The 24,930-nt window shown below is 37.9% G+C and overlaps 2 protein-coding genes across 10 annotated transcripts in view; one reads left to right on the forward strand and one right to left on the reverse strand.

Annotated features, from left to right (window-relative positions):
- Positions 1–12,964, reverse strand: part of pbx3 (PBX homeobox 3) — a 280,063-nt gene extending 267,099 nt beyond the window's left edge. For 2 of the 5 annotated variants that reach the window (XM_062959842.1, XM_062959840.1), the window contains exons 1-2: positions 8,093–8,292; positions 4,438–4,511 (exon numbers count right to left, since the gene is read on the reverse strand). In XM_062959842.1, coding sequence (XP_062815912.1) covers positions 4,438–4,511; positions 8,093–8,292 — 274 coding nt within the window. Of the gene's footprint in view, positions 1–4,437; positions 4,512–8,032; positions 8,293–12,905 lie in introns of those variants that run through there. The other 3 variants (XM_062959841.1, XM_062959843.1, XM_062959844.1) reach the window with 2 other exon arrangements.
- A 6,612-nt stretch (positions 12,965–19,576) lies between these two features.
- Positions 19,577–24,930, forward strand: part of mapkap1 (MAPK associated protein 1) — a 199,787-nt gene continuing 194,433 nt past the window's right edge. For 2 of the 5 annotated variants that reach the window (XM_062960433.1, XM_062960434.1), the window contains exon 1: positions 19,582–19,802. The gene's annotated coding sequence lies outside the window, so the exon portion shown is untranslated. Of the gene's footprint in view, positions 19,803–22,624; positions 22,685–24,930 lie in introns of all 5 variants that reach the window. The other 3 variants (XM_062960432.1, XM_062960435.1, XM_062960431.1) reach the window with 3 other exon arrangements.

Consider the following 24,930-nt stretch of genomic DNA (forward strand, 5'->3'; position numbering starts at 1 on the left):
TAAAAACTCTGGGGGGTTGGGGAGAGGCATTTTTTCCTCCATCAATCACTCAACCTATCAATCCCATGCTTCCCAAGCTTCTGGAGCTGGAAAGGATTGTGCTTCGGACCAGATGGACAAACCCGCCACGTTGTCGTAACAATGGGGACCGTAACTTGGGAAGGGGATCAAAAACGGGGGCGAGAGAGAGACAAGCGAACGGCAGAGCCCCGGATCAAAAAGAAGCCAAGGATCTGGGGTCTCTATGAGCCAACGCAACTCTCCCGGGGCCCCTCTGACCTGCAAAGGACTTTTCCCCTCCTGGGTTCACCTCTGACACCCAAATAAAAGATCACAGGGATGGAGCCTGGCCCGCTGCAAGGCATCCGAAGCAGTCCGCTCCAGGCTCTTTCCCACACATGCATGCAAACACACACACGTTTAGAAATAAACTGGGAAGGGTCCGACTCCGAGGAACACTCGCGAATACAAGCAAGGATTCTCCTGATCCAGCCAACTCCAAAAACACAGCACAGAATCAATCATGTTTGCAATGACACAACCAGGAGTGAGCTTGTCGGCATAACAAGTGAAGCCGGATCCTGAAAGCAAGAACTAGTGCAGAGCTATGGAATGGATGGAGAAAGTTATATATTTTTTTTATCCCAGTGTCTATATAATACTTGGCAATAGATGAATTATCTATCAGCGTAGAGAGGATGGTGTTTGCCTTGAAGCTGCAGGCATATTTTTTCGGGAGGAGATAAGGAACGGGGAATAAGAAGTCTGGTGGAATGTGTTGTCGAAGGCTTTCTCAGCTGGAATCACAGGGTTGTTGTGGGCCATGTTCCAGAAGTATTCTCTCCTGACATTTCGCCCACATCTATGGAAGTCATCCTCAGAGGATGTGGGCGAAACGTCAGGAGGAAATGCTTCTGGAACATGGCCATAGAGCCCGTAAAACACACAACAACCCATTCTCGTGGAAGTCTCCCACCCTGGACATTGTTCCACGGATATATAAACCCCACTTGCCTAGTTTCCAACAGACCTCACAACCTCTGAGGATGCCTGTCATAGATGTGGGTTAAACGTCAGGACAGAATGCTTCTGGAACATGGCCACATAGCCTGGAAAACTCACAGCAATCCAGTGATTCTGGCCATGAAAGCTTTCGACAACACAGTCTTGTGGCAACAAAAAAAACCACATCTCATTAGATGCAAACCTATATGGCCATAGAGCCCGGAAAACTCACAGCAACACAAATATTCTGGCCATGAAAGCTTTCGACAACACAGTCTTGTGGCAGCAAATAAAACACATCTCATTAGATGCAAACCTACATGGCCATACATCCAGAAAAACTCACAGCAATCCAGTGATTCCGGCCATGAAAGCCTCCGACGACACAGTCTTAAATAAAACACATCTCATTAGATACAAACCTACATGGCCATATAGCCCGGAAAAGCCACAGCAACCCAATGATTCTGGCCACGAAAGCCTTTGATAACACAGTCTTAAATGTAACACATCTCATCAGATGCAAAGCCTACATGATCATACAGCCCGGAAAACTCACAGCAACCCAATGATTCTGGCCACGAAAGCCTTCGACAGCACAGTCTTAAATATAACACATCTCATCAGATGCAAACCTACATGGCCATACAGCCCGGAAAACTCACAGCAACCTATATGGATATCATTCAGAAATCACCTTAAATCACTCACAGTGAACTCTCCTTCTGCACCAAACATTACAGGACCCACCTGTAAATATCTCCAACAATTCCAACACACAAGTGATTTAGGATCAATGATTTCACCTTCTACAATGTTACAAGGTTTTTAACCCCCACAAAAAGCCCTATGAGAAGAGCCACAAGGCATCGATATACATTAACTTAGCAATACATGAATTATCTATCGGGATAGAGGATGGTATTTGCCTCGAAGCAGCAGGATATATTTTTCAGGAGAGCAAAAGAACAGAGAATGAGAAGTCTTGCGGCAGCTTAAATAGAACACATCTCATTAGATTCAAACCTACATGCCATACGGTCCAGAAAACTCACAGCAACCTACATAGATATTGTTTGGAAACCATTCAGGAATCACTTTAAATCGTTCACAATAAACACTCCTTCTGCACCAAACATTACAGGACCCACCTGTAAATATTTCCAACATTTTCACCCAGCAAACTCCAACGTAAGGGTGACTTAGGAGCAATGTTTTCGTCTGCCATAATATTACAAGGGGTTCATTTTTTGATCCAAAACAAAAGCCCAATGAGAAGAGCCACACTCACAACATATTGCATTAAAAATAAGAGGATCTGCTCCTCAAAGACAGGATTGTTGACACAATCTTGGGCAGAAAATTAAGACAAAGCTTTACTACTTCTCCCAAATAACGCACCTATATGGGAGAGGTGGCAAGACATCATGACTGTTCAATTTCAAGCAACATACTCTGCTTTAATGCATCTATATAATCTATATACATGCCAGCATTTCCCTTTTAACCCTGCAATCGAGTTGGTCAATAATGCTCACAGCACAAGGAGACAAATATAAGTTCCAAAAGACTCAAGAACACAAACGACTCTTTGAAATCCAGACAGATTTAATTTCACTGCCATCACTCTTTGAACTTAAAGGATGGAATCTTCCTCAGCTCAGTTCTACATATTAAAAGAGATGTGGCCATAATTATTATTATTATTATTATTATTATTATTATTATTATTATTATTTTATTTTTGTAACCCATCTCCATCTCCCCGAAGGGACTCGGGGTGGCTTACAAGGGAACGAACCCAATCAAGATAGTTAAAATATAAAATATGAACATACTAAGTACACACATGGCACATAGAAGTGCATAAACAATAACATCAGCACGCCATTTTTGGAAGGGATGGATTCTTCTTCAACTCAGTTCTACATATTTAAAGGGATGTGGGTACAATAATAATAATATTAATAGTAGTAATAATAATAATAATAATAATAATAATAATAATAATTTTATTTTTGGACCCCGCCTCCATCTCCCCAAAAGGACTCGGGGCGGCTTACATGGGGACGAACCCAATCAATATAGTTAAAATATAAAATATGAACATACTAAGTACACACATAGTACATAGAAGTGCATAAATAATAACATCAGTATCAAAAGGCTATTTGAGGGGGGATAATGGTTTTTGTCTCATACTAAAAACACATATGGTGCACACATGGTACAAAGAAGTGCATAAACAATAACATCAGTATCAGAAGGCCATTTGGGAGGGGGATAATGGTTTTTGTCTCACACTAACAACGCACATGGTGCACACATGGTACATAGAAGTGCATCAACAATAACATCAATATCAGAAGGCCATTTAGGGGGATAATGGTTTGTGTCTCACACTAACAACACACATGGTACATAGAAGTGCATCAACAATAACATTAGTATCAGAAGGTCATTTAGGGGGATAATGGTTTTTGTCTCACACTAACAACATACATGGTACATAGAAGTATATCAACAATAACATCAGTATCAGAAGGCCATTTGGGAGAGGGATAATGGTTTTAGTCTCACACTAACAACACACATGGTACATAGAAGTGCATCAATAACATCAGTATCAGAAGGCCATTTATGGTTTTTGTCTCACAATGAAAACACATAACCTCTTTTCTTGGGTCTTGTTCATTTTCATAAATGCTAAACGAGTTGTTCTCCCATTTTGAGAGGCAAAGGGTGTCAAACCGAGGCGCAAGAGGGTCCGATGCAAAAGTATTATTCCCTGACTCCCTTATGTAAAGGTGTGTGTACATATAAACAACACGCTGAGAAAAATGCAAGCTATCCCCTGAGCATCTTTGACCAAAAACACAGACCGAACCCCACTCCCTTTCCAAGTTAAGGCATGACAACTTGACAAGATCCAAACACAAAGTGGCCCAAGAAAGTTGACAGCTCGGGCTTGGTCACAGCGGGGGGGAAAAGCGGGCTTTGAGCAGCAACATCATTGCCACGGCTTCTTTAAGAAGCGGATACGCCGGATAGTCTCCCAAGCAAGGCAGAAGAAAGAGGAGGAAGGGAAAGCAAACCAGCTAGGGGAGAAATTCGCCCTGAACCGTGAACATGATACACTGCGCGGCGATCATTTCCATTTCATTTTTCGACCCCAACGGTAGGGCTTATAAAGAGAGAGAAAAGGCACCAAATAACAAAAGCGAGCGACCCTTTCGCGATCGATTCGCCCTCTCGTCGCCTCTGCCTCACAAACCCCAAGATCAGAAACAGACAAGGAGAGGCAATCATCAAAGATGGCTGCGATTCCTACAAGCAGCCCTCTCCGAAGAGGGAAATACATTGCAATGTTTACCTATCGAGGAGGGGGGGAAAGAGGGGCTTGTTTTTGTCAAGCGTGTGGTCTTCTCCTACCTGTTTTCTCTTTGATTTCGCAGAGGACGCTGAACAAAGCCGGCTTCATTCTGTGGCAATTCAGGGCATGCTTTCTGCAAAATAAAAACAAGAGAGCACATGGTCAAAATAGCACAGAGCTTTGACACTGATGTAAAGAAAAGTACAGGGCATTTCTGCAAAAGTGTGGAGCGAAGGGATTATTTTATTTATTTATTTATTTATTTTTATTATTTCCAAGTTGCATTTGCTTTTCATCTCAACGACAGGAGAGTTGCAAAGGCCAGCAAACTTTCTTTGACGGGGAACTAAACCAAAGCCTTGCTTGCATACGCAGAGTAAACAAAGTACCTTCCTGCCTTAAGGAGAAAGGTAAAGATATTTGAACTTGAGCAAGAAGTTCAAACTTGAGCATTTCCTTTCCTCCTTCATCCCTGAAGCCGAGACGGAGTGACAGCCCTGGGCCACCAAATAGGAGCTGATGCCAAGAAAAGTTTGCATCCTATCCAAGAAAAGTTTGGTTCCTCTTTTACATCCTATCCAAGAAAAGTTTGATTCCTCTTGAAATCATACTGATGATAACAAGATCATTATCATGACAAAAATATTATTTTTCTAGGAGGAAAAAAAACCCAAAACCAAACAAATCTGAACCCACATCAACATCCCCTATAAAAGATGCCTGACATTTATTCCGGGGCCATAAGTCAAACCTTCCCACAAAGGTGCCATGTCCTCATCACCATTGAAGAGGAGAAAACTTTTGAGTCGGACACTTTATTTGGTAGTCCAAAATGCACTGTATTTAAATAATAATCATCATTATTAAGGGGAAGGGGAAGGCTTTTCCTCCTCATACATTTCCCTCCACCAGCGATGCTCCTTCGAGACCAAAACCACAGAAGGAGAAGGTGTTAAGAGAGAAGTCCCAAGTTCACATCGAAAGGTAAAGCATCATAGTGTGATACGGGGGGGGGGGGGGGGGGGGGGGGGGTTAAGCATTATTAAATGGTAGGGGGAGGTGACCAGCAATGACATTATTGGGGCAACACAAACAGAGCTGAGAAAAGCACACTCTTTATAAATACAAATGCCAAAGTGCGGCTCTGGCCCCTTTCGGATCGATTCGACTCACTTGTTTTGGGAAGGAAGGAAACACACACCACACATACGCACACCTACAGAGTGTCTCCCCAAAAAATGTAAACATCTATCTATCTATACAATTTCCCCTCCAAAAAACCGATAACGCCCTCAACAGGATTAAAGCCATCTGGGAGTGGAAAGATAACAATAATCATCATCATCATCATCACTATGTTGATACACAACATAGTGATCTTGTTTGTTGTGTACTTATCATGTTGTATATCTAATAATAATAATAATAATAATAATAATAATAATAATAATAATAATAATAAAAAATCACATAGTCTTAGACACTTGGGAAGTGTCCGACATGTCATCCAATACAACAGCCAGCATAGTGATCTTGTTTGCTGTGTACTAATCTTGTTGTGCATCAAATAATAATAGTTATTATTATCATAATGTAATATAATATTATAATCTTGTAATGTATCAAATAATAATAATAATAATAATAATAATAATAATAATAATAATAATAATAGTCCTAGACACTTGGGAAGTGTCCGACATGTGATCCAATACAACAGCCAGCAGTGATCTTGTTTGCTGTGTAATCTTGTTGTGTATCTAATAATAATAATAATACATTACATACATAGTCTTAGACACCTGGGAAGTGTCCGACGTGTGATTCAATACAACAGCCAGCATAGTGATCTTGTTTGCTGTGGACTCATCTTGTTGTGTATATAATAATTATAATTATAATAATAATAACAATAATAATAATAAATCACATAGTCCTAGACTTGGGAAGTGTCTGACATGTGATCCAATACAACAGCCAGCTGTGTTTGCTGTGTACATATCATGCTGTGTATCTAAAATTAATTATAACAATACAAATAATAGTACATCACATAGTCTTGGACACTTGAGAAGTGTCCGACATGTGATCCAATATAACAGCCAGCATAGTGATCTTGTTTGCTGTGTACTAATCTTGTTGTGTATCAAATAATAATAATAATAATAATAATAATAATAATAATAATATCACTTGGGAAGTGTCCGTTGTGTGATCCAATACAACTGTCAGCATAGGGATCTTGTTTGCTGTGTACTAATCATGTTATGTATCACATAATAATAATAATAATAATAATAATAATAATAATAATAATAATACATCACATAGTCCTAGATACTTGGGAAGTGTCTGACATGTGATCCAATACAACAGCCAGCAAAGTGATCTTGCTTGCTGTGTATTATTGTTGCATATCAAATAATAATAATAATACTTTGCTTGTATCCCACCCTCTTTCCTAGGAGGGACCCAGAAATCTCTTGAATGATCAGAGAAGAGGATTAAAATTCTGGATATATATATATAGGAATTTCCCCAGCAAAACAATATCTCTGAGACTAGAGAGGTGTCCAGTGAAATTTGGAAGGGAGGTAAAATCATAGAATCGGAAGAGACACTGATGGGTCTATGGACTGTAATAAATATTGTTGTCGTCGAATTGGACGAGGCCACGAGGGCCATCTAGTCCAACCCCTTGCCAGGTATCAGCGTGACAATTTTAGACCTCCAGACCTATTGAAATAGTAATGGAAGATGGGATCGGTTAGCAAAGCACGACTTCTCCTTCCGAGCATCGCCACAGGGGTGTTGAAGGAAGGATGCATTTTTGGACAGGGACATTTCATTCCCACAAACATGGACATAAAAATATACAAGGGTGGGGAGAAGGGGGGTGTATTTTAAAGCAGGCTTGTTTCCTGAAGGAGACCAATTTTGCTTGAGTCTCGTCCAGGTGAGCATCCAAGAGACCCCAACAGAAGGCCAGGCATCCTAACCCTATTCTACTATAAAGACACCATCAAACCCTTCCCGACAGATGACCATCCTGTCCTCATTTTGCAAACCTTTGAATCCTTATCTTTGCAGGACGCGCTCATCCACTTCGCCAAATGTTTTGCAAAAGGATGCATCTAGTTCAACAACTTGACATCAATCAGTCAATCTAGCTTTCTATCATGCAGGGGTTGGATGGTCATCTGTCAGGAGGGATCGGAAGGTGCCTTTCTCCCGGCCAGGAATAATACCATCAATAACTATTAATAGGGTCTTTTCACAGGGATCATGGAAGCCTACATTTTGCAACTCGGGGCTCTGAGAAAAGGAGCAGCGCATCGACGGGCAATTTTGGACATTGCAAAACAATAAGGGAAGATGAAACCAATCGCGTCCTGAATCTCCATCCTTCAATAGGAATGTGTGGACTTAGGCTTCAAAGCATCATTGAGGAAGGCATGCATTCTGATCCGCACATCTATATGGATATTGACAATGATACTAATAATAACGACAAAATAAAATGTTAATGGAAGATGGAACTAGTAAACGATGGAATCTATCCTGTACCCTTTGGTCCATACATACACACACACACACATATAGACAGAAGGGGACCGAAACGCATCAGGCACATTTAAAACACAAGGGTATTACTTTTGGGTTTTTGGGGAGGGAAGGGGGGGTTTGTCTGCTGAAGAAGTGGGGGGGACCAACTTTGCTTGCGCCTCGTCCAGGCTCTGGTCGGTGATGGTCATGATCTGGTGGAGGATGTCGCCGATGTCCTGTTTGCGCCCGTCGCCGTCGGGGCCCTCGTGCCCATGAGGGGGGGGCAAGGGCATCCCTCCCCCCGGGACCGGGTGCCCCGCCAGGTTCACCCCCGCCAAGGTCTGCAGCATCCGCGTCTGCTCGTCCATGGCCCAGGAAGGGAGCAGGAGAAGCAGGAAGAGGAGGAAGGAAGGAAGGGAAGGAGAGGAGGAGGAAGAAGAGGAAGAAGAAGATGAAGAGGAGGAAGAATAAAAAGAAGAGGAAGGAGAAGGGAAGGGGGAGAAGGAAGATGAAGAGAAGGACAGAAGGAAGAAGAAGAAGAGGAGGAGGAAGAGAAGAAGGAGAAGAGGAGGAAGAATAAAAAGAGGAGGAAGGAGAAGAAAGAGGAGGAAAATGAAGAAGAGAAGGAAGGAGAAGAGGAAGAATAAAAAGAAGAGGGAGAAGAAAGAGAAAGAAGAAAGCGGAGGAGGAAAATGAAGAAGAGAAGGAAGGAGAAGAGGAAGGAGAGGAGGATGAAGAATAAAAAGAAGAGGAAGGAGAAGAAAGAGGAGGAGGAAGGGAAGGAAGAGGATGAAGAGAAGGAAGAATATAAAGAACAGGAGGAAGGAGAGGAGGAAGAAGAATGTGAAAGAAAGTGGAGGAAGACGGAGGGAAAGTGGAAGAGGAGGAAGAACAAGAGAAGGAAGAAGAAGGAGGAGAGGAGGAAGAATAAAAAGAAAAGGAAGAACAAGACAGGGAAAGGCAAGGAGCAGGATGAAGAGGAAGAAAAGGAGGAAGAATAAGAGGAATAAAAAGAAGAGGAGGAAGAAAGAGGAAGGGAAAGAAGAGAAGGAAGAGGAAGAGGAGGAAGGAGAAGAGAAGGAAGAAAGAGAGGGGGAGAGGAAGAAGAGAAGGGTGAAGATGGAGAAGACGAGGAAAGGAGAAAGAGGAGGGAGAAGGTAAAGAGAAGGAAGAAAAATAGGAGGGAGGATAAAGAAGGGAAGGAAGAATGGGAAGAAGATGAGGAGGAAGAATAAGGAGATGAAGGAAGGAAAAGCGAAGGAAGAAAGACAGGAAGAAGATGAAGGAGGGGGAAGAGAAGGAAAAGGCAAGGAAGAGGAATAAAAAGAAAAGGAGAAGGAGAAGAAGAGGAGGAGGCGACGAAGCAGATGCAAGTCCGAGCTCAGTCCCGGCGGCTTCCTTCCAGGCAAATCAGAGCAGGCAAACGCAGGGCTTCCTCTCGGCTTTCTTTCTTTCCTTCCTTCCTTCCCTGGAGCTCTTCTTTCAGCGCCGGGCTCCTTTGCTCATCCTTCGGCGGCTTTTCCTTCAGTCAGTCCCACCAATATCAAGGAGGAGAAGGAGGAGGAAGAGCCCAAGCAGCTCTCAGTCCCCGGTGCTTGCTTCTCTCTTTCTCTCCTCGCCGACTTCCAAGGATTGCCTTTGTACTGTTATTATTCCTCAAGCTTCTTTCTTCATCCTTCGGCCTCTTGCAATTTCCCTTCAGGACCAAAAATAATACCTAGATGGCAAAGACTCCAAAGTTAAGAACAGTTAGTTGCCGGCGTCTCTTTCTCGCTCTCTCATCCTCTCGCTTTTGTTTTTTTCCTTCATCAGGGGTTGCAAATTGTGTATGTTCCGAGCAGGAAAAAAAAAAAACCAGAATATATATTCTGGAAAAAAAAAAGGAAAATATTTTTTGCAAAATAAAATATTTTTTGCAAAATAAAATATTTTTTGCAAAATAAAAACAAAGAGGAAGTCCAAACTGCTTTGCAATCCTTATTTTGTTTCCAAAAGTGGGAAAATAAAATCACAACTGACGGGTCGTTGCTCCTAATGGCATCTCTTTAGGAAAAATAAAAAATGGGGGGTGAGAAAAAAATACACACACACACACACATCACAAAACGATTCCCAAACCAGTCTGTCTGGTTGCAAAGTCGCCAGCAAAGTTTGCAAAAGGAAAAAGAGACAGAGAGAGAGAAAAAATATTCTTTGAACCAAAGGAGGAATCAAAAATAGAAGGAAAGTCTCTCTTTTGCAAAGAGAGGGGGAAAAAATGTAATTAATGGCACCCAAGCTTTGCAAAGGGGGGAGGCAAAAAAAGAGGGGGGGAAAACCCCATCCAGCTGCAATTTATGAGCCCAGCAGCAGCCCCAGTGACTGTTGTGTGTGTTTTATGTTGTTTGATGGCCGCTTTGGTGAGGGATTGACAGTCTGCCAATGCCACTCACTCACCCTGCAGACGTGTCAAAGGAGGCGAGCCGAGAGAGAGAGAAAAGCAAGCAGGGGATGGAAGCCACGCCCCTTTCCCCGGGCTTCTCTGCCTCAAAGCCACGCCCCTTTCCCCGGGCCTCTCTGCCTCCAAGCCACGCCCCCTTCCTCCTTTCTCGCTCTGAGAAAGGCACCGCCCCCTACTGGCTCTCTCTCGAAGACGCTCCAAAGCCACGCCCCCTCGCAGAGGAGCCGCCAATAAGCCACGCCCCTCTCCAGCCCCTGTGAGCCACGCCCCTTTGGAACGCTCCGGGCTTTCAAGCACCGCCCTCTTCTCGCCTCAAAGCCACGCCCCTCTCTGTGATTGACTCTTTCCCATCCAGCTGGATCTACACTGCTATCCAATCCAGTTTAGGAATGGGCTGCATTGCCTACCCAAGCCAGCTTTTTTTCCTCCAAAAAAAAGAAAATGTATTAGTTTTACATTGTTATATATTATACATGTTATAATATTAATATATAATATTTATTGGTAGTATTATATTGTTTTACATATTAACATCTATATACAGTAGAGTCTCGCTTATCCAATGTAAACGGGCTGGCAGAATGTTGGATAATAAGGAGAGGATAAGGAAAAGCCTATTAAACATCAAATTAGGTTATGATTTTACAAATTAAGCACCAAAACATCATGATATACAACAAATTTGACAGAAAAAGTAGTTCAATAGCAGTAATGGTATGTAGTAATTACTGTATTTACAAATTTAGCACCAAAATATCACGATGTATTGAAAACATTGACTACAAAATGCGTTGGATAATCCAGAACGTTGGAAAAGTGAGACTCTACTGTTTTATATTGTTACATTATAATATTATCAATATATGTACACATATGTATATATTTTAATGTTTGTGCATATTTATAATTACAGTAGAGTCTCACTTATCCAACATAAACGGGCCAGCAGAATGTTGGATAAGCGAATATGTTGGATAATAAGGAGGGATTAAGGAAAAGCCTCTTAAACATCACATTAGATTATGATCTTACGAATTTAGCACCAAAATATCATGATATATTGAAAACATTGACTACAAAAATGGCTTGGGTAATCCAGAAGCTTGGATAAGTGAGGCTTGGATAAGTGAGACTCTACTGTACATGTTATAATATGAATATATCCTATTTTAATGGTCTTGATTTTAATGCATAGTTATATGTGGCTTATTTAGATGTTATTATTTGGTTTTACATGTATGTAAGGCATTGAATTTTGCCAATATTATGTTGTAAACACCGCTTTGAGTACCCAGATGGGTGAGAAAAATGGTATATCAATAAAGTAAATAAGTAAATATTTATTATTGATTTATTTATGACATTTATATCCTGCCCTTCTCACCCCGAAGGGGATTCAGAGCAGCTTACAAATTAAATTTACATAAAATATTATATTATTACCATAGCACAATACTGGCATTAAATTACTATATCGTACTATATCAATATATTGTAATATTATTAGTAATATTACATGTAATATATAATATATAATTAATATTATTATGGGGTTGCTGTATGTTTTCCGTGCTGTATGGCCATGTTCCAGAAGTATTCTCTCCTGACGTTTCTCCCACATCTATGGGGGGAACGTCAGGAGAGAATACTTCTGGAACATGGCCATACAGCCTGGAAAACATACAACAACCCTGGGATCCTGGCCATGAAAGCCTTCGACAACACATTAATATTATTATATTGTATGAATTAGTATTATATCATATTACAATATAATATTATCAATAAATAAATATATTATATATATAATATATATTATTAGTATTGTATTGTATTACATTATAATGTTATTATCACCACACACACACACACACACACACACACACACATATATATATATATATATATATATATATTATTGTTATAATATTTGTGCATATTTATAATTATTTTATGTCCCGAGATGGAATGCTTGCCCTAAATCCCTTTCGAGATGAAAAGGGCAGAATATAAATGTTTTAGATAAATAAATAAATAAATAATATACAATATATTATATTACAGTAGAGTCTCACTTATCCAAGTTAAACGGGCCGGCAGAAGCTTGGATAAGTGAATAACTTGGATAATAAGGAGGGATTAAGGAAAAGCCTATTAAACATCAAATTAGGTTATGATTTTACAAATTAAGCACCAAAACATCCTGTTATGCAACAAATTGGACAAAAAGGGTAGTTCAATATGCAGTAATGTTATGATTAATTACTGTATTTACGAATTTAGCACCAAAATATCATGATATATTGAAAACATTGACTACAAAAATGGCTTGGATTATCCAGAGGCTTGGATAAGCGAGGCTTGGATTAGTGAGACGCTACTGTATTAGCATAGTACATTATTAGTATTATAAATTACATTAATGTAATAATACAAATATAATATTAATATACATGTTATACTATATTATAATTTTAATGTTGCAATATAATATATATACTACAACTTATGATACAGTGCAATATATTATATAATACTTACGGGCGGCAACAGCCGACTGGGAACTCTGGCATGGACTGGTCCATGAGGTCACGAAGAGCTGGAAACGACTGAGTGAATGAAGAAGAGAAGAACAGTATTATATACTGGTAGTATGTAATAATAATAATAATAATAATAATAATAATAATAATTTGTTTATATACCATCTTATCTCTTAAAATATACAAATATACAATAATAAAGCAATATTATCATTATATATTATTATATATTATCAGTAGTAATTATATTTAATATATATTAGTATTACTATATTACAATAGTATTATCAGATATATTATTATTAGCATAGCACAATATTAGTATTATAAATTACATTGTATATACATAATATATTATATTTACATTGTAATGTAATATATATTTACACTGTAATGTAATAATACTAATATAGTATACTATATTATTAACATACATGTTATATTATAATATATTATAATATATGTTTAATGTTGTATTATTATATATTATAAATATATTATAAATACTACAACTTATGATATAACGCAATAAATTATATAATCCTAATAGGTAGTATACTAGTAGCATATAATAATAATATTATAATAATAATAATGAATGTATATACCATTCTATCTCTAATAAAACAGTATTATCATTATATAGTATTATATATAAACAGTAGTAATTATATTTAATATATCAGTATTACTATATTACAATATTATTATTACAGTAGAGTCTCACTTATCTAAGCTAAACGGGCCGGCAGAAGCTTGGATAAGCAAATATCTTGGATTATAAGGACTGATCAAGGAAAAGCCTATTAAACATCAAATTAGGTTATGATTTTACAAATTAAGCACCAAAACATCATGTTATACAACAAATTTGACAGAAAAAGTAGTTCAATACGCAGTAATGTTATGTTGTAATTACTGTATTTACGAATTTAGCACCAAAATATCACAATATATTGGAAACATTGACTACAAAAATGGCTTGGATTATCCAGAGGCTTGGATAAGCGAGGCTTGGATAAGTGAGACTCTACTGTATATATTATTATATTTTATTAGTAGCATTATATTGTATTGCATTATAATATTATCAATATATAATAATATATAATAATGCAATATAGTAATAACAAAATAGGTAAATATATTTAACAATATATATCATTACAGTAGCATCTCACTTATCCAACATAAATGGGCCGGCAGAATGTTGGATTAGCGAATATGTTGGATAATAAGGAAGCATTAAGGAAAAGCCTATTAAACAACAAATTAGGTTATGATTTTACAAATTCAGCACCAAAACATCATGTTATAGAACAAATTTGACAGAAAAAGTAGTTCAATATGCAGTAATGGTATGTAGTAATTACTGTATTTACAAATTTAGCACCAAAATATCACGATATATTGAAAACGTTGACTACAAAAATGCGTTGGATAATCCAGAATGTTGGATAAGCGAGACTCTACTGTATTTATAAATGGCATTAATATACCTTTATATTCATTTATTATTGCATATTTTAAGTTGTAATGTGATTGTGAGCCGCTTTGAGTCTCTCTGGAGAGATAAAGCGAGATATAAATAAACACATACATAAAATAAAAATCTCCTCACACAACTCCATTCCCGCTGCGACAGGTGTGATTGGCGCGTTTGAAACGGGCACGTGGCCTCGGCGCCAGGCAAAGATGGATTTAACCGAGGTGGCTCAATGCATCATGGGAGTTGTGGTTTTGCGCCGCCTCGAGCGTCCTCTGCTGAAAAAGGACTGGGGCCTCAAACGGACCACAACTCCCACAATGTTATTGCATAGAGCGCGAGCCGTCCGCGTGACGTCAGTAGTTGCCAGGTAAAATTTCGCCCCTTAATAGAAAAAAGGGAATGCTCAAGCTTCACCTGTAGAATATTCTGTTTATTGAAATACATTGTGTTTAATATTGCCAAGTTAGGTGTATAAGCTTGAATTTGTGTTTCATCTCTAAAGATAACCCAATGAAGTTTAAATTGACATATAATTTCCAATTATATAAATGAATTATATAAAGATATTCAATACATTCTATAGATAAACATAATATACCCTGTTTCCCTGAAAATAAGACAGTGTCTTATATTAATTTTTTCTCCCAAAGATGTGCTAGGTCTTATTTTCAGGGGGTGTCTTATTTTTCTACAAAGAATTTACATTAATGATCGCATTTTAAAAAAATTAAAATTTATTATCTATTGTACAGTAGTTGTCATCACAAACCAGCATAACCAAACTGTGAATCCTTTCAAGAATTTCTATATTATATTTTATTGCTATACTGTTTTTAAATTACTGTTTTAAATTTATTTTTGTATGTAAATTTATGTTATTGTTGAGCTTGTCCCTGTGTAAGCTGCCCTGAATCCCTTCTGGGAGATGGAGGTGGGATAAAAGAATAAAGTTATTATTATATTATTATTATTTCTTGTTACTACAGTAGAGTCTCACTTATCCAACACTTGCTTATCCAACGTTCTGGATTATCCAACATATTTTTGTAGTCAATGTTTTCAGTACATCATGATATTTTGGTGCTAAATTCGTAAATATGGCAATTACTACATAGCATTACTGCGTATTGAACTACTTTTTCTCTCAAATTTATTGTATAACATGATGTTTTAGTGCTTAATTTGTAAAATCATAACGTAATTTGATGTTTAATAGGCTTTTCCTTAATGCCTCCTTATTATCCAACATATTCGCTTATCCAACATTCTGCCGGCCTGTTTATGTTGGATGAGTGAGACTCTACTGTACCTTTATTTCCATGTACAACAATCTATGGTATGTACATTTACTGATCCTGCATGCTTCCAAACAAAAACTTTACTAGGTCTTACTTTCGGGGGAGGCCTTATATTTAGCAATTCAGCAAAACATCTATTAGGTCTTATTTTCTGGGGATGTCTTATTTTCAGGGAAACAGGGTAGTATAGATAGAAAACATAATATTGTAAATAATGTATATAACTAATTTATATTTTATAATATTGTATCTAATTTAGGGAATTTCATTTATAGAATATTTTATATAATGTATAGAATTAATTTAATATTTGATCTAATGTATAGAATGTATTTTATTTCTTTTTAAAAAATTTATTTATATAGGGGTTTTTTTAAAAACTACAAGAGCTATCTCATTCAATTTTTTATGTAATGATAGGAGGATACAGGGAATTATCTTTCAGGAATATTCAAACATCAACTGATTTTAGGTATTTTAAATATTTTTTGACAATAATATATATTTAAAGCCACAACAGCTATCTCATTGAATGTCTCTCATATTAACCAATAGGTTTATTAACCTATTTTCCCACTCCCAATGCCGAGACTCCATTAATTTAGAAAACGCATGGCAAGGCACTAAAGCAGTCTTTTTTATTTTGTTTTATTTCCTTGCACTGAAAAGAAAACTGACTTTGGGAGACTTGTTATGATTCCTAACAGATACATTTTGTTTATTAACACAAAGGTTACCTTTTTGTTTACAAATACAAATACATTTCTTTTCATTTACTAACACAGATACATTTCCTTTATTAAACATTTTTTGTTTACTAATACAATTTTATTCAAGTGGTGGCTTAAAAAAGAAACAAATAAGGCTTTTTTTTAAAAAAAAAAAACAACAACATTCTGCTTCCATCAGCTCATATTTATTTCAGCCACATTGGATGCTAACTGTTTATGAAAATAGTTTAGACGAATGTTCTGTCTGCCATTATTTATTCATGTCGCATTTAAAAATATTACACCAAATTTTTTATTTAGTCCATAAATTATGTTTGCAATTCCTAATGCGTTTTTAATTATGGATCTACCCATGCCAGCCTTTTATTTATGATGGCAGGGCTGTGTATAATCGGAAGCACTCTTAATTAAGCATCGGTGGACACTGCATATGAGAAAACGGCCCGGTTGTATTTAAATATATTATAATCAGAAGCAATTCCTTTGCTTGTTAGCATGGCCTGGAAGCAGGAAAAAATTTTTTTTATTCAAACGGGCATTTAAAGATGAAGGTACTTGAGGCCTTTCCACACAGCTGTATAAAATCCACATTGAACTGGATTATATGGCAGTGTGGACTCAGATAATGCCGTATAATCCAATTAGAATAATACAATCCTAGAGTTGGAAGAGACCTCATGGGCCATCCAGTCCAACCCCAATTTGCCAAGAAGCAGGAAAATCGCATTCAAAGCACCCCTGACAGATGGCCATCCAGCCTTTGTTTAAAAGCCTCCAAAGAAGGAGCCTCCACCACACTTTCGGGCAGAGAGTTCCACTGCTGAACAGCTCCTGCATATTTGAGGCAAGTGTGAATGTTGCCATTGGCCACCTTGATTAGCACTGAATAGCCTTGCAGCTTCAAAGACTGGCTGTTTCCTGCCTGGGGGGATCCTTTGTTGGGAGGTGTTACCTGGCCTTGATTATTTCCTGTCTGGAATTCCCCTGTTTTCTGAGTGTTGTTCTTTATTTACTGTCCTGATTTTAGAGTTTTTTTAAATACTGGTAGCTAGATTGTGTTCATTCTCATGGTTTCCTCCTTTCTGTTGAAATCCTCCACATGCTTGTGGATTTCAGTGGCTTCCATGTGTAGTCTGACATGGTGGCTTTTAGCATTGAATAGCCTGGCATCTTCAAAGCCTGGCTGCTTCCTGCCTGGGGGAATTCTTCATTGAGAGATGACCGCACTGCCATATAACCCAATTGGCAGGGGCCTCAGCTTCAGGTCTCAACCGTACAAGCCTCTTTTTTCATTTTGTTTTGTTTCAGATAAGGAAATATATTATAATTGTATATAATATATTACATGTAATATTACTAATGTTATTTATTTATTTGTGACATTTCTACCCCGCCCTCTCTCACCCCAAAGGGGACTCAGGGAGGCTTACAACTTATATGTACATACAATATATTATATTATTAGCATAGCACAATATAAGTATTATTTATTGTATTGTATTGTATATTGTAGTATACCATTATATTGCAATATTATTAGTAATATTACATATAATATATAATATACAATTATAATAGTGTATTATCATTTTTATATTGTATTACATTATAATATTATTATCAATATTATATGCATAAACAAGATATTATATTATTAGTATAGCATAATACAGTAGAGTCTCACTTATCCAAGCTAAACAGGCCGGCAGAACGTTGGATAAGCAAATATCTTCGATAATAAGAAGGGATTAAGGATTAAGACGATTAAACATCAAATTAGGTTATGATTTTACAAATGAAGCACCAAAACATCATGTTATAAAACCAATTTGACAGAAAAAGTAGTTCAATACGCAGTACTGTTATGTTGTAATTACTGTATTTACGAATTTAGCATCAAAATATCACGATATATTGAAAACATTGACTACAAAAATGCGTTGAATAATCCAGAACATTGGATAAGCAAGTGTTGGATAAGTGAGACTCGACTGTATTTACTACATAGCATTACTGCACATGGAACTACTTTTTCTGTCAAATTTGTTGTATAACATGATATTTTGGTGCTTAATTTGTAAAATCATAACCTAATTTGATGTTTAATAGGCTTCTTCTTAATCTCTCCTTATTATCCAACGTATTCGCTTATCCAACGTTCTGCCGGCCCGTTTATGTTGGATAAGTGAGACTTGTATTATCGTTTTTATATTGTATTACATTATAATATTATTATCAATATTATATGCATAAACAAGATATTATATTGTTAGTATAGCATAATATTAGTATTATATTTATTATATTATATCACAGTATAGTGGTATAGTACAATATAGTTACAGTAGAGTCTTACTAATCCAAGCCTCGCTTATCCAAGCCTCTGGATAATCCGAGCCATTTTTGTAGTCAATGTTTTCAATATATCATGATATTTTGGTGCTAAATTTGTAAATACAGTAATTACAACATAACATTACTGCATATTGAACTACTTTTTCTGTCAAATTGGTTTTATAACATGATGTTTTGGTGCTTCATTTGTAAAATCATAACCTAATTTGATGTTTAATAGTCTTAATCCTTAATCCCTTCTTATTATCGAAGATATTTGCTTATCCAACGTTCTGCCGGCCTGTTTAGCTTGGATAAGTGAGACTCTACTGTATTATGCTATACTAATAATATAATATCTTGTTTATGCATATAATATTGATAATAATATTATAATGTAATACAATATAAAAATGATAATACACTATTATAATTGTATATTATATATTATATGTAATATTACTAATAATATTGCGATATAATGGTATACTACAATATACAATACAATACAATAAATAATACTTATATTGTGCTATGCTAATAATATAATATATTGTATGTACCTATAACTTATAAGCCGCCCTGAGTCCCCTTCGGGGTGAGAACTGCGGGATATAAATGTCGTAAAGAAAGAAAGAAATATGGAAAGAGGCGGCGTTAGGACCCAGCGCTTGACTCCCCAAAGCGAAAACACTTGACCGCTGGGCATGAGGCATGCGCAGAAGGTGGCTAACTGTCTCGCTCGCGGCCCCGCCGCGCACGCGCAGAAGCCGAACTCGGCGCGCGACCTCCTCTCTCTCTCTCTCTCTTTCCCTCCCTCCCTCGCGCAGTCTGGGTCACTTCCGAATGGATGCACGACGGCTTCCGGGTCAGCGCGTCTGTGAGGGAAGCTTGGTGTCCGGAGCGTCTCTCTGTGGGCCCGGCGACGGCGCTGTTCTCTCAGCGGCTCTCCTCCGGAAGCCACTCGGGTTTTTTCCCCCCCTCGAGGAAGAGAGAGCGAGGGAAGGAAGGAAGGAAAGGAAGCGGCGCCTCTCGCCAGGCCTGTAAGTGAGGAACGAGGTCGCCCCGCCCACTCCCGCGCAGGCCCCGCCCACTCCCGCGCAGGCCCCGCCCCTTTCCCAGCTGGGCTGTGCCTGCAGGTAGACAGAGAGATACACACAACTAACACAATGAACTTCAACAGGGACAAAGGCAAGAGACTCCACTGAGGCAGAAAAAAATGAAAGGCAAAGATACAGAATGGGGGATAATAATAATAATAATAATAATAATAAAACTTTATTTATACCCTGCCACCATCTCCCCAATGGGGACTCGGGGCGGCTTACATGGGGCCATGCCCAGGACAATACAATAAACCATAACATAATACAATTAAATAATACATTACATAAAATAAACAGTACAACATAAGATCAAAACAGCAATATAACACGAGCGGGCCGCATGAATACTACATTTAAAAACTAGATTAAAAATTAAAACTCTGGGTGAGAAAGGGATCAGAATAAAACCTCGAGGGATGGGACATCAGATAGTGAACCAGTCTAGAGGATAAATATCGGGGGGGAGTAGCATAGAACATTTACTCTCCGAAAGCACACCGGAAGAGCCATGTTTTTAAATCTTTCCTGAAGGCTAAAAGGGTGGGGGCTTGCCTGATTTCAATGGGCAGCGAGTTCCACAAGCGAGGGGCCACCGCAGAAAAGGCCTGGCTTGACAGCAGGACGTGTGGAAAAGATCTTGGAGTCCTCGTGGACAACTAGTTAAACATGAGCCAACAATGTGATTCGGCAGCTCAAAAAGTCAATCGGGTTTTGGCCTGCATAATAATAATAATAATACAGTAGAGTCTCACTTATCCAACCTTCGCTTATCCAACATTCTGTATTATCCAACACAGTCTGTCTTAAAATAGTCAGTGTTTTTGTAGTCAATGTTTTCAATACATTGCGATGTTTTGGTGCTAAATTCATAAATACAGTAATTACTACGTAGAATTACTGCGTCTGAACATAATGTTTTGGTGCTTAATTTGTAAAATCATAACATAATTTGATGTTTCATAGGCTTTTCCTTAATCCCTTATTATTATCCAACATTTTCGCTTATCAATGTTCTGTCGGGCCGTTTATGTTGGATAAGTGAGGCTCTACTGTAATATTATTATATTGTATTATTATTAGTATAATATTTTATTACTTTATAATATTATTATTAATATTATATGTATATACAATACATTTTATATATATATATATATACACACACACACTACATTTATATCTCGCTCTTCTCACCCCGAAGGGGACTCAGAGCGGCTTATAAACCAAATGAACATACAATATATTATTAGCATAGCACAATATAAGCATTAAATTCCTATATTGTACCATATCATTATATGGTAATAGTATTAGTAATAATACATTTAATATATAAAATTAATTAATATTATTATATTGTATTATTAGTATAATATTGTATTACATTATAATATTATTGTCAATATCATATGTATATACAGTAGAGTCTCACTTATCCAAGCTAAATGGGCTGGCAGGACCTTGGATAAGCGAATATCTTAGATAATAAGGAGAGATTAAGGAAAAGCCTCAACATCAAATTAGGTTATGATTTTACAAATTAAGCACCAAAACATCATGTTATACAACAAATTTGACAGAAAAAGTAGTTCAATACGCAGTAATGTTATGTTGTAATTACTGTATTTATGAATTTAGCACCAAAAAATCATGATATATTGAAAACATTGACTACACAAATGGCTTGGATAATCCAGAGACTTGGATAAGCAAGGCTTGGATAAGTGAGACTCTACTGTAATTTTTTATGATTTATAATATTCTTTTAGAGTTTATTGAAAAACCGCAAAACAGCGAATCCGCAAAAAGCGAACCGCGAAGTAGTAAGGGAACACTGTACATACATTATAGCTCAATATAAGCACTATATAAGCATTATATATTATTATATTGTACTATACGACTACATTGCAATATTATTAGTAATATTACATGTAATATAAATATACAATTATAATAGTGTATTATTATTATATGGTATTGCATTATAATGTTATTATCAATATTATATGTATATACAATATATTATAATATTAGTATAGTTTAGTATAATATGAGTATTATATATTATTATATTGTTAAATTGATACAGGAGACTGTATAAATAGGAGTCTAGTGCCTAGATCCTAAGAAGTCATGCTACCCCTTTATTTTGCCTTGGTTAGAACACACCTGAATCACACTGTGTCCAATTCTGGGCATCACAATTGAAGGGAGATGTTGACAAGTTGGAATGTGTCCAGAGGAGGGCAACTAAAATGATCAAGGGTATGGAGAACAAGCCCTATGAGGAGCAGCTTAAAGAGCCGGGCAGAACTCTTGCAGAACCTGCAGAACAGAAGGCTGAGAGGAGACATGATATGGGCCATGGATCAAGATGTGAGGGGAAGTTGTAGGCAGGAGGGAGCAAGCTTGTTTTCTGCTGTCCTGGAGATTAGGACATGGAACAATGGCTTCAAAAGACAGGAAAGGAGATTCCACCTGAACATTAGGAAGAACTTCCTGACTGTGAAAGAGAGCTGTTCAGCAGTGGAACTCTCTGCTTCGGAGTGTGGCGGAGGCTCCTTCTTTGGAGGCTTTTAAACAGAGGCTGGATGGCCATCTGTTGGGGGTGCTTTGAATGTGAAGTGAATGACAGAACCCATGGTCACTTTTGCTGCCATTTCCCTACCTAGTCATTCAAAAAAAGGCTATAAACAGTGCTGTGCTGGACAGAGCAAAGAGTGAGAGACTTAATGCTGCTTTTTGATTCATTCTAGGATGGACAAAGCTCTTGCCTTTTGTTTCTCTGTTCAGGGAAGGGGATGTTTCCTTTTTGGGTAAGAATTAAGATGCAACACTTACATTGATCTCAGATACATTGGCTAAATATTTTGACTAACATTTCTAGATATATAACTTTATACTAAGTAGCACTTGCAGAGCACTATTAACATTCAGATGTGATACTTTTTTGATACTGTTAATAATAGGCCGATTCTTTGTCTCTCAGTCGGCAACCTTGTTTCCTTTTATGTACAAAGTAGCGAGACATGCTGGTGATGCAGCTTACATCCTCATCACAATTGGCTAAGCTAGCAAGGCTGATAGGAGTTGCAACCTCGACAATATCTAGAGGACCATAAATTGCTTAGGTTTGATCTAGAGCCATTATTTGTTATGGTGCCATATTGTTCATTATCTGAAATAGGCAAAGTTCATCCAATCAGTATTGTGCCGGTGGTTCATCAGTTTTGAGGCTGCGGTTGTCCCATTTTGTTAGACTAAGCTTGTCTATTTCTGCTACAGAATGGTTAAAGAGTGCATATACACTGTCTAACTAATGCAGTTTGACACCACTTGGACTGTCCTGGCTCAATGCTATGGGATCCTGGGAGTTGTAGTTTGGAGAAGCACCAGCCATCTTTGGCAGAGAAGGCTACAGACTGCATGAAACAACTTCTCCTATGATTCCGTAGCCTTTCGCCAATTGTTTCTGAAGCTCCCAAACTTTTAGGCTTCTCAGAAGTGCCCTCATTTGTAATTCTAATTTCAAAGTGGCAAATGAGGAATTGGAAACACTGTCAAAATTTGAATTGTCCACTATGATGTCCTAATGACTTTTGGTAACTCTTTTTTTGTTTCTGGGGATGTCAATTTCAGATTGGACACTAGAACCTCCATTGAGAATTTCAGTTTGTTATCGCAGTTTGGACAAGAGCTAAAACTGTCATAGCACAATATCCTGTATGGATATCACATTATTATTATTATTATTATTATTATTATTATTATTATTATTATTAATTAGAAACACAACAAGATGAGTCCACGGCAGACACTCTGCTGGCTGTTGAATTGGATCACATGTCGGACCCTTCCCAAGTGTCTAGGACTGTGTGATGTATCGGCGAATAATGCGAGCAGATCCCAGTAAGGTGGCCTTCTGCAGCTGGCAGATGGTAATTTTGTCAGCGCCGATTGTGTTTAAGTGAAGGCCAAGGTCTTTAGGCCCTGCACCCAGTGTGCCGATTACTACCGGGACCACTTAGACTTAGACAAGCCACTTAGGCTTGTGCCGGAGTCTTTGTAGTTCGATCTTTAAATCCTCATATCGTCTCAACTTTTCCAGTTGTTTCTCCTCAATCCTGGGATTCCTCGATCCTGTTTCTCCTCACCTGGGATTGCGACATCGACAATCCATACTGTGTCTTTTAACACGATCGTGAGGTCAGGAGTCTTGTGCTCCAAAACCCTGTCTGTCTGAATTCGGAAGTCCCAGAGTAGCTTGACATGCTCATTCTCTGTAGCTTTTTCCGACTTGTAATCCCACCAATTCTTTGTCGCAGGCAGATGGTATTTGTGGCACAAGTTCCAATGAATCATTTGAGCGACGGTGTTATGCCTCTGCTTGTAATTATTATTATTATTATTATTATTATTATTATTGATTTAATAATTGAGTCTATACCCTGACTTTGCTCCAATTGAGCTCAAAGCACTTGAACCCTCTTGTTCCTCATTTTATGCCCATTGCAGGCCTGTATTGTAGGTCAAAATAAGAGAGCGAGAGACCGGCCAGAGGTCACTCAGAGTTTCGTGGCTCGATGAAAATTTGTCTTGTCTCTCCCAACTCTACCACTGAAACCTTTGACAAAATGATGTTGCAGTAATAAACAGCGTTTTTAGAGCCATTCCAGCCCGAGCCTTTCAGACCCACCTCCGTTTTCCCTTTTCAATGAGTAAAGCATGCTGGCTTTGCTCATTGCAAGCCAGTCTCTGGCGGTGGGAGGATTGCGTGGGCTTGATTTGACTATTGGTTGAACTCTTCAACCACATCGTCGGACCTGAAGTTACCGTGACCCGAGAGGATCCGAAGAAGGCAGCCTTGACTGCATTAAGTGGTTTATTACGACAAAGTTGTCAAACAGTTCTGTGTGTTTTGCTGTAACTCCCCCTGCATGAGGGGGCTTGGGGTCACTGCTTCTTCAGTCCACAGATGAGTTGTTGATTAGGCTGCTTTTTACATCAGGAAAACCATGTGGCTCCAGCTTTCCCTTCCAGAAAGCAATTTGGGTGTACACTG

This window comes from Anolis carolinensis, unplaced genomic scaffold (genome assembly GCF_035594765.1).
Source record: "Anolis carolinensis isolate JA03-04 unplaced genomic scaffold, rAnoCar3.1.pri scaffold_7, whole genome shotgun sequence".
Lineage (NCBI taxonomy): Eukaryota > Metazoa > Chordata > Lepidosauria > Squamata > Dactyloidae > Anolis > Anolis carolinensis.